At 38.9% G+C, this 11,179-nt stretch overlaps 1 protein-coding gene across 1 annotated transcript; it reads left to right on the top strand.

Annotated features, from left to right (window-relative positions):
- Nucleotides 1–394: 394 nt before the first annotated feature.
- On the top strand, nucleotides 395–2,927 carry LOC148871440 (alpha/beta-Hydrolases superfamily protein). The gene is made up of 2 exons (XM_088969560.1): nucleotides 395–1,566; nucleotides 2,376–2,927. Exons 1-2 carry the CDS (start codon nucleotides 890–892, stop codon nucleotides 2,680–2,682), a joined length of 984 nt encoding a protein of 327 aa, XP_088825686.1. The 5' UTR covers nucleotides 395–889; the 3' UTR covers nucleotides 2,683–2,927.
- Nucleotides 2,928–11,179: the final 8,252 nt, after the last annotated feature.

The raw sequence follows: 11,179 nt of genomic DNA, 5'->3' as shown, positions 1-11,179 counted from the left end.
CAAAAAAATCATATGTTGATCGAGACATTGGATATAATCAAAATATCAAATACTGATTATTACCCATTTGATTTGAAATTGATTGGATACAATTGATAGTCGAATGAAGCATCTGAGCCGTTGGATCCACTCAAAAGCCGATTTTGGCCGTCATATTTGAATTTTATTAATGATATTATGAAACAGCCGTGTGATACATACCGTAACACATGAAAAACGGTATCAAATCACACCACACCTTACTAAACAGCAAAACTGAAAAAACGATGCCACTACGCCTATTATCCGGCACAAACAGTCAAAAAAGTGCCCACGCTACCAAACACAATCTAATTCATTATCTAACTTATCAAAAAAAAAAATTCAGCCATTTTACCAAAGATCAAGAAAAATCAATAATAACACACTGAACGTCTCTTGATTTGGAATAAAAATTGATACTACTACATCAATAAAAACATTGCATGATTCTAACATATAGTTATCCTAATTCCTACACCCTGAGTGGGATTTATCCCTTAAATTATCCTATCAAATTAAAGAGTAACACAAGATCTAAAAGCCAAACTAATCACAAAGCCTACTCTTAGCTCCAGCTGAGTTTCTAGAGTTTTGGTAAAGAGTTCTGTTTGATGAATTCTCCTATCAAAATAAAGAGTCATGTTTGATGAATTGGATAACAAGAGAGAGAGAGAGTCAAATTTGTTATTGACATATGAAGACTGGTTTACCATTCCAATAGACAACTAAAGAAAGAGACAAGAAGCTGCGTTGGAACTTGGAAACCCAAATTTGTTATTGTGGTGTGCCTTTATCCGGCGTTTGGTCTCATATTCCCACGTCTCTCTGTAAGTAACAGATCCGACATCACCACCAGAAATTGATATAGATGGCCTCCGCCATCGACCCCAGCTATTCTCCTTACGAAGTCGAAGACTGTCGGGGGGTTCTCCGACTCTACAGCGATGGCTCGATCGTCCGCTCCGATCAACCAAGCTTCGTCGTCCCCGTCCCCGACGACGGCTCCGTCTTTTGGAAAGATGTCCTCTTCGACCCCACCAACAACCTCCACCTCCGACTCTACAAGCCCGCTTCTCCCTCCCCCACCAAGCTCCCCGTCTTCTACTACATCCACGGTGGTGGCTTCTGCATAGGGGCACGCACTTGGCCCCACTGTCAAAGCTACTGCCTTCGCCTCGCTTCCCACCTTCAGGCCGTCGTCATCTCACCGGACTATCGCCTCGCTCCTGAGCACCGACTCCCAGCTGCCATCGATGACGGCTTCACGGCTGTCATGTGGCTCCAAGCTCAGGCGGTATCTGAGAATCCTGATCCTTGGTTGACAGGTGTTGCCGATTTTGGACGAGTTTTCATCTCAGGTGACTCGGCCGGTGGAAACATTGCTCATAATTTAGCTGTTCGACTCACCGACGGATCGGCCCAGTTGGCACCGCTCCGGATCCGCGGTTTTGTACTCTTGGCTCCGTTTTTTGGCGGAACCGTGCGGACGAGGTCCGAGGCAGAGGGACCCACAGAAGCTTTCTTGAACTTGGAGCTCATCGACAGGTAATCCGTATTTCTGTCCTATGTTTTTCCCTATGGACTCAAACGATCTCGACCGTCTATCTTCCGGGTTCTAAACTTGATCCACTAATTAGTAGGTCCCACCAGGGGATTCCACAATTTTTCCAAAAAGATCTGCTGCTTTAAGGCGTTTTCTATATTTTTGTTTTCTATATTTTTGTTTGGAAATGCTTCTACCAGGTAGAACGTATGTTGGAGTAACAGGTACATTTTCTGTTTGATACCAATGACTTAAGAAATGTTTTTAGTATTGGTATTTATTATCCAGTGCCATGTCATGCCCTTATCACTGCCACCTCATGTTCCTATGGGCAAACGCCAAATTCAATATTGTTCTAAATCACCTTTTCTCAATTTCTAAAGCATGGTTTTTTGGAACATCATTTTTTCGGACATGATACTAGTGTATTACTGTTTTCTGGAGCAATGGCATCCATGCCGACCAGCCGCTTGGTCTACTGTTGCTAGCACCGGTAGGAAAAACGAAAAATCACACCTTTCCGAACTCTGATTTCTAAAACGTTATTTTGGAAAAATGATTAATTTTTGAAAATACGGATTTTAAATGTATGGTTGATGTGGCATCATTTTTTGAAAAATCGACATTATTAAACACGTGTACAGAATCAATGGTGGAGATCCTCTAGTTGTGTTCACTGTTCACCAATCTCAATATCCCTTGTGGGACCATGAATTATTGGATCACAATCATTGCATACCTGCCACGTGTTCATAATTAATAGATTGGATGGATGGCTTGTAACTTGTAATAATCAACTCACCATGAATAGGTACTGGAGACTGTCTATCCCTGTTGGAGACAATGCAGATCACCCACTAGTGAACCCGTTCGGACCGGCTAGCCCTATTCTCGAACCGGTGGAATTCGGACCGATTCTAGTGGTGGTTGGTAGCAGCGATTTGCTGAGGGACCGGATCGAGGACTACGCAAGGAGATTGAAGGAGTTGGGGAAGAAAGTAGAGTACGTCGAGTTCGAGGGAAAGCAACACGGATTCTTTACCATCGAACCCAACTCAGAAGCAGCAAACGAGTTGATGCGAGTCACCAAACGGTTCGTTGCTCAGAACTCTGAGTAAGACCGAGTTTGTAATCCATGTTGCTGAACTGAACTGAATGACTTATTAATTTGTCTTTTAGTGAATAAAATAATTAAATAAAAAATTTTCAAGTATATGGTGATCAATCCAATTTCAGCTTCAGCCATTAAAGAACTCACAGATAAGCCATTCAGTTTCAGTTCAGCTACTTCAGCTGTTACCAAATGGTGAGAACAAATGAGTGTGGAAAATGAATATTAAATTTATCTAAATTTTCTTCTCCACACACGTTCTATGGATTAATGGCTCTTTTAATGGTCGTGGTCCCAGTACTCTTTCAAATCAAGGAAAGTGTTGTAACCACCATTATGTGTGGTCATAATGGTTTGTTGGGATAGTATTGAGAGTGTTTGTTGGGAGTGAATCTGAACGTGCAAGTTTCATGTATCATGGATCCCAATCTTATGGTAAGATGTGAGTTCAGATTCGAGTTCACATCTGCACCCCATAAGGGGCGCCCCACAACACATTCCCACCTTGTATTGGGAACATTTCCCTATAACAAGTACTAGAGATGATGACACATCACTGGAAGATGTTTCCAATACAAGGTGGAGATGTGCTGTGGGACATTGTGGGGGGCAGATGTGAACTCTTCAGATTCATTCTCAACACTGTTGTAACAAAAAATTACAGTCACACATTGGGAACATCTCCCCATGAATGACCCAATGTGTGGTTGTAGTAGACTGTTGGGACGGTGATGGAAACATTTTATTAGTTGCAATCCCACCCTTGGGTGTGGATACAAATCATGTTGATGAAACCGTGTTAGAATTATCTTTGTTGGAAGGATATTGTATCCACGTGACATGCACTCATGGGCCTCTGTTTTACACTTGATAATAACTAATTAGTTCAAATATGGTTACTGATGGGAGTAAAACCGACCTCCAGATAATTGAACATGTGGCAATCATAGAAAAGTTGCAGCCTGGTTGGAAGGATATTATGGGGCGCAGATGTGAACTCTTCAGATTCATTCCCAACACTATTGTAACAAAAAATTACAGTCACACATCGGGAACATCTCCCCATGAATGACCCAATGTGTGGCTGTAGTGGACTGTTGGGACGGTGTTGGAAACATTTTATTAGTTGCAGATCCCACCCTTGGGTGCAGATACAAATCATGTTGATGAAACCGTGTTAGAATTATCTTTGTTGGAAGGATATTGTATCCACGTGACATGCACTCATGGGCCTCTGTTTTACACTTGATAATAACTAATTAGTTCAAATATGGTTACTGATGGTAGTAAAACCGACCTCCAGATAATTGAACATGTGGCAATCATAGAAAAGTTGCAGCCTGGTTGGAAGGATATTATGGGGCGCAGATGTGAACTCTTCAAATTCATTCCCAACACTACTGTAACAAAAAATTACAGTCACACATCGAGAACATCTCCCCATGAATGACCCAATGTGTGGCTGTAGTGGACTGTTGGAACGGTGTTGGAAACATTTTATTAGTTGCAGATCCCACCCTTGGGTGCAGATACAAATCATGTTGATGAAACCGTGTTAGAATTATCTTTGTTGGAAGGATATTGTATCCACGTGACATGCACTCATGGGCCTCTGTTTTACACTTGATAATAACTAATTAGTTCAAATATGGTTACTGATGGTAGTAAAACCGACCTCCAGATAATTGAACATGTGGCAATCATAGAAAAGCTGCAGCCTGGCCCATAGACTAGGTATATATTTGGTTCCGTTTATGTTTATTGAATAAACGTTTGTACTTTATTTGCTAGTAAAACCGAGAAATGCAATAATTGCAACTGTTTATGACAATTAGGCGCCACTAAGCACCACATCAACGTAACAGTGAATAAAACGCCTAATCATTTGTGGAAGCTTCAAAAAGTAACTTCCCCAAGCGGCTAGCATGCCTATAAACCAAAATTCACTTTTTACATTTGGATGCATGCAGAAGAGTAAGAGAAAGAAAATGCTGAGATGGCCCCTATTGACACCACCAATAAACATTATCTGAATAAATGTAAACAGAACCAAACACCCTCCAGATCTAGGTGGCCTATTTCAATCTCGAGTTAACAAGAATCACCTCGGGCTTGGGGTCATGGGCCCATCTCATCATGTCCTGCATAACCCAAGGAATGAGCTACCCCAAGCTCCCGTGAAGCCCCAACCTGACAAAGACGTCAATGACTACCGAGTGACTCTTTACCTGGGAGTCTCTGCTCAGCAAGTTAGAGCGAGTGACCCTAACTCTCCCCTCTTCTCAGCAAGAAATCCCTCTCTCTCTCTCTCTCTAGATCGACTGACTCTCTACCTGGGAGTCTCTGCTCTCATCTCGACAACGAGAGAGCGCCTCACATTTTTCTTCACTCAACTCTCCCTCTTCCTTTGTTTTTTCTTCAAACTTCTGAAGAAACCCTCAAACCCCCCCCCCCCCATTTAATTTGGGTCTCTTTCACTTACCCTCGACCTTTTCTTCCTAAGGTCCCTCTCATCCAACCTCCTCCCTTCCCTCCCTTCTCTTGGAATGGGTGCCCCCTATTTATAAGGAGAGGGAATGGTGGTTTTTGCCAAATCCTAAAACAAATGGGGGTTTTGAAAGGTTAGGATTTAGAGGAATAGGAAGGTTCCATAACTTGGGGTCCGAAGGGTAATTTTGTAATTTTAGCTTGGGGTGTTTGGTAAGAAGGGCAATTTGGTAATATGGGGGTTTTGGGGGTTGCTTGGCAATTTGGGGTTTTAAGGGACAAATTTAGAAGGGTACTTGGGTAATTTGGTGAGTGAAGGCATTTTAGCTTTGGAGGGTATTATTATAATTTGAGGCTTGGGGGTAAATTGGTAATTTGGGATAAAAGGGTAATCAGGTAATTTTGAGTCAATTTGGTGATTTGGAGTCTAAAGGGGTAGATTAGGAAGGATAATTGGGTAATTTTGGTGAATAAGGGTATTTTGGTAATTTTGGTTAAAGGGCAATTCGGGAATTTGGGATGATGGGTATTTTGGGAATTTGGTCATGGGTATTTTGAAAGATTTGGAAAAGGGGTAATTTGGGAATTTGGTTGTGGGTATTTTGGTAATTGGTCCAATGGGGGTACTTTGGGAATTTAGAAGAAGGGATAATTTGGTAATTAGGTTAGAGGTATTATGGTAATTGGTCTAAGGGGCATTTTGGTAATTTGGAAGGAGGGTAATTTTGGTATTTTGGAATGGAGGGTAATTCTAGTAATCTGGTTAAGGGTATTAGGTAGGTTCAATGATGGACTTTAGGGATTTGGGGTTGAGATTTTGGTTTTTTGGATTCTTTGGGTTTCTATAGGGTTGGAATGGTTTGATCGGTATTCAAGGGTGACTTGGGGGTTTAGACAAAGGACCGAGCAAAAATCAGGTGCTGACAATAGGCGACCAAACACCTGACGAAGAATGTTTCCAAAAAGAAAACCTCCTTCACTTGAATCGAACCATCTTGACCTCAGAAGTGGGGGGCAATTGATGGGAGTAAAACCGACCTTCGGATATTTGAACACATGGTAGTCACAGAAAAAGCTGCAGCTTGGCCCGCAGACCAAACCCCAACGGCCTATCGCGATCTTGGGTCAATAGGAATCACCTTGGGGTCATGGGCCCACCTCATTATGTCCTGCATAACCCGAGGAAGAAGCTACCCCAAGCTCTCACAAAGTCCTAACCAGATGACGACCTCAAATGACTACCGAGCTATAGTCTAAGGAGGCAATTCCTACCAAGACAAACTGCCATAGGAGATGAGCATTGAACTCCACCACGTGTCCCGAAGGTGGGCTACCTGGCAACCCATGCAACAGAACTATCAACACATAAGACGGCCCCATTAATCAATGGGCCCCAGGCCCACAACATGCATTTGCAATGTGGCGAATAGATCAGCTAAGCCTGATTACACCTAAGCACTAGGTGGCTTGATCGCTTGCTAGGTGGTTTGATTGCCTCCTAGGTGGTCCTGACTAAGCACCAGGTGGCCTAACCGGGTTCTAGGTGTCCTGACTGAGCTCCAAGTGTTCAAGGCCAAATACCAAGTGTCTCGAGGTACGACAAATGTTCTACGCCCGCCCGACACGTATATTTCCAACATGTATTCGGAGCCTATATCCAATTCATACTTTATGATTCACTAAATTCTTACCTACCCGCTCCGGACAGCTCAACGACTAACTTGACCATCGGAGTTACAAGCCCGAGATATCACCCTGGGCCCTCTGACCTCATCTTCCCCCCTTGCAAGTGAACTTCGAGCTACTCTGAGGACCTTGCCAACTTTGATTTGCATAAGTTACATTGTTTTATCTTAATCTATACAACTATTAAAAAGTGGCAATACTTCTCCATGGTTTTTGGACTTTTTTCAACTAAAATGTCCCTCTCTATTTAAATCAGCCTCTCTTCATAATAAGGCTACAAATTGTAAATGGAATAATACTCTTTATTTCATTCTATCCCTTCTCATTAAGTCACATATTTTAAGGTATTAACTCCCATTATCTTTCATTAAATCTTACATTTAAGGCATATTTGCTTCTAAATATTAAATTCTACTAAAATAAATACATGAACAATGATTTAAAATTATAAAAAAAAACAATATTTTAAATTGACCTAAAAATGAAACCTATTTTCTTTTTATGTGGCGGATAAGCAATTCAACCTTTTGAGTCAAACAAATCAATTCATAATGTCATAATTAAATACTAAAATTTTTTAAATAGAACAGAAAAAAGAAAATTTATAAAAAAATTTGGACACAACTCTAATAATATGTTTTCTTCATATTAAATAAAAATAAATATGATAAATAAGAAGTATTCTTTTTATTAATGATGAAAATGAAATACAAAATTTTAAATTGACTTAGAAATGACACCTTTTTGAGTCGGATCCATGGTTCAACTATTTAGGTCAAATGGATCCGTCATTGATGTTTTAGTTAAATAAGAAATTTTAAAAATATAAATCATACAACAAATTATTGAAAATACAAAAAAAAAAAAAAAAATTGACACGTCTTTAATATTATATACTATTCATATTAAGAAAGGATAAGTGTAATAACAAAAATTATTTTAAATGATGATATAAATGTAATGAAAATTTTAAAATTGATCTAAAAACGAAATCATTTTTCAATTTAGGTGGCAGGTCAACGGTTCAACCCTATGGATCAACCCAATGATGTCATAATTAAATAAACATTTAAAAAGATAGAAACATAAAAAATATAAATGTGAAAAATAATATATGTTATTTACCGATGAACAAAATAAAATGAAAATTTTTAAATTTCCCCAAAAGCAAAATGATTTTCTATCCCTATAGAGGGCTATCAATTAAACCATCTAGGTTAAATGGATTGGCTTATGATGTTATAATTAAATAATAAAATTTTAAGAATGTGCAAAAATACAAAATTTGTAAAAAATATAAAAAATTTGTAGAAAAAGTATGGTGACATATCTAATATTATATATTCATCATACTAAAAAATGCAATAAATAAAATTATTTTTATTATTGATAGAAACAAAATATAGAAATCAAGAAAAAAAATAGTACTAACGTCTAACATGTGACTCCACTACCAAGTTAAGTGGTTCGATTGTTCAATTAGCTAGTCACCATGTTGTTGATTGAATCAATGGTTTTTCTACATGCAAGCAACAACTTAGTGTTAAATGGACCCTTGCTACTGAACAAGCAGTTCAATAGCATAATCTTGAATGACCAACTTTTTAATGTGCTTTGTAAGTTAATGCCTCGAGTAAGTAATTAGTCTTTAAATAATGTGCTTTATGATGGGTATTACTATTTTCATAATTTTCATCATTCTTGTTGTTAGGCTGTTAGCTCAATGTTGAAAGTTATGATTTTTCATAATTTTCATTATTTTGGGCTAAGTTATAACTATAGTGTTGTTTTTTTCTTTTTTTCTTTTTTTTTTGAGGTTCTTTACTGCTCTTAGAAGATAAGTGTGTTTGTCTTTCTCTTGTAAATCTTCTATTTATGATTTAATGAAAGTATTATTGACCAAAAAAGAAAAATAAAAATAAAATATTTTTCATCTTATTTGCCACGTGTCATATTTGTGGGCATCAAATGTGGAATATATTTTGCCATATGTTAGCCAAAGCACACCACAATTGCACCTTACTGCATTCTATGGAAAGCATATTTAACCCAAAGTGTTAGCCAAAGCACAAAATAGCCCAAACTAACTTTGTGCTTTTTTGTTGCATATTAACTTTTGCTTTCAAGGAATCTACTTCCAAAAGTTCAAAGATCCAATACTTCCAAGTTCCACAACTACCCCAAGCTATAGAGGATATTGCTAGTCAGTTTGTTACTAGCTAATAAAGATATATCCTTCAGATCTTTCAGATAACCAAGATGTTCTACAATCTGACCTTGCAACAGGAATCTAAAAATCATAAAAGCGAGATTCCCTAATAGTGGTGATAGCTTCTTCCCCCAATTTTCTACACTCAAATCTACTACCCACAACAATACTATCCACACCTACACATTGTAGATGCACATCTCTTGTGTGGCCATAATGTCTTGTGGATAGTGTAGGCAGCAGATCGATCCAAAGTCCAACTTTCCACCGTTCTTACAACCATTTGCAGTTGTGCATTGAAAATATCTCCTTATGAATAAAAGCATACGAGTATGGAGATATTCTTAATACACGGTTGCAAAGGGCTGTGAGTGCGATGTGAACATGGTCTTGTGAGGACTGAATCCTATCTCTTTTCCATCACCACACATAAAGCAGAAATTGAGAAATTTTGGATAATGAGGAAGCTTCTCAATTACTTTAGTGGCGGGGCAATTAGGTATTTAAAAATATATTACATCAGCATATAAGTATTTTTCGTCCATCTTACTAACGGAACATTTAATTGAGGTCGTTATTTGAGTGACATGTTAAAGTTTAGTGGGGGTATTTGGAAATTTTCATAATTTAAGTTGTAAAAGACCAAAGGGGGTGTTCTATAGTAGATATGAGAAATTGAGTGTCATGCACCATTAATAACTTCCCCCTTACCCCTTTTTCCTCAAATTGTTGGTTGGGGGATTCGATCCCGCATCAAAGCCGGAAGTCTGGAACAAACCAACTAATACACCAATGAGTCAACCCTTGGTTGGTCCTTTGGGCTCCATTTGAAAAATACAAATATGTAGAGCACAAAACCTTGTAGTTTGTATTATTTTGTATATATTTATACTTTAAATATTTGTATTTATACTCCTTCTAAACTGAAACTTCAAAACGATTTGTGCTTCAATATAGTTATTTTTAGGGTAAAATTTTAAAATTACCCTTATGGTTTAGCTAATTGACCAAGTGTACCCTTATTATTTGAAAATCGACTAACACTATCCTTGACATTGACTAACTCTACCCTTACCATTAGGTTATGTTAATATTTTGTCAAAACTCATAGGCACATGACATATATTTTTTTAAAAACCCAATTTTACCATCCACCTCTTTCTCTCTCCTTTCCCCATCGGCCTCCTCTCTCTCTCTCTCTCTCCTTTACCCTAAACAAGGGAGATCCATCGCTGCTCTCCGCTGCTTGATCCGACTAAAACACACAGGAAAAAAAGGACAACAAGGGAGATCCGTCGTTGCTCTCCACTGCTTGGTCTAGCTAAAACACCCAAGAAAAAAAGTAGAACAAGGGAGATACGTCACTGCTCTCCGTCGCTTGGTTTGGTTAAAACACACAGGAAAAAAAGGAGAACAGGGGAGATCTGCCACTACACTCCACTGGTGGTTGCCGATGTTGTCGCTATTGCGGTTCCGAAAGTTCTAATGAAGAGAATGAGAGGGAGGGAGAGATCCGAGTAAGGAACCCGGATTTGAGTATCTCTCATATTCTCATATCTGCAAGGAACCTAGATTTGAGATATGAGAGATACTCAAATCTGAGATCCCGTCACCATCTGTCGTTCCAGTAGTTCCAGCGAAGAGAATGAGAGGGAGAAGGAGAGATCCGAGTAAGGAACCTAGATATGAGATATGAGATTCGATCATCATTCGTCGTTCTAGTAGTTATGGCGAAGAGAATGAGAGGGAGAGGGAGAGATCTGAGTAAGGAAACCAGATCTGAGATCTGAGAGATACTCAGATCTAAGATCCGATCACCATCCGCCATTCTAGCAGTTCCGACGAAAAGAATGAGAGGGAGAGGGAGAGATCCGAGTAAGGAACCCATATCTAAGTATATCTCAAATATGCAAGAAACCCAGATCCAGTCATCATCTATCATTCTAACAGTTTTGATGAAGAGAATGAGAGGGAGAGGGAGAGGGAGAGGGAGAGATTCGAGTAATCTATAGTAGAGGGTAAAATAGTCTTTTTCATATCTCCGTTGATGCATGTTAATGATTAAGAAGGATTAGTCAATTGTCAGAAATAATAGAGGTAGCGTTAGTCAATTTTCAAACAG

The sequence above is a fragment of the Nelumbo lutea genome, chromosome 2, assembly GCF_056320005.1.
Source record: "Nelumbo lutea isolate HS-2025 chromosome 2, American lotus-T2T, whole genome shotgun sequence".
In the NCBI taxonomy this organism is placed as follows: Eukaryota; Viridiplantae; Streptophyta; class Magnoliopsida; order Proteales; family Nelumbonaceae; genus Nelumbo; species Nelumbo lutea.
This window is presented reverse-complemented; position numbering and strand designations above follow the sequence as displayed.

Excerpts from the sequence above, each read along its gene's own strand:
- LOC148871440 (XM_088969560.1), top strand. The coding sequence starts at position 890 with ATGGCCTCCGCCATCGACCCCAGCTATTCTCCTTACGAAGTCGAAGAC. Across the intron at positions 1,567-2,375 it reads AACTTGGAGCTCATCGACAG|GTACTGGAGACTGTCTATCC; the intron begins GTAATCCGTATT and ends CACCATGAATAG.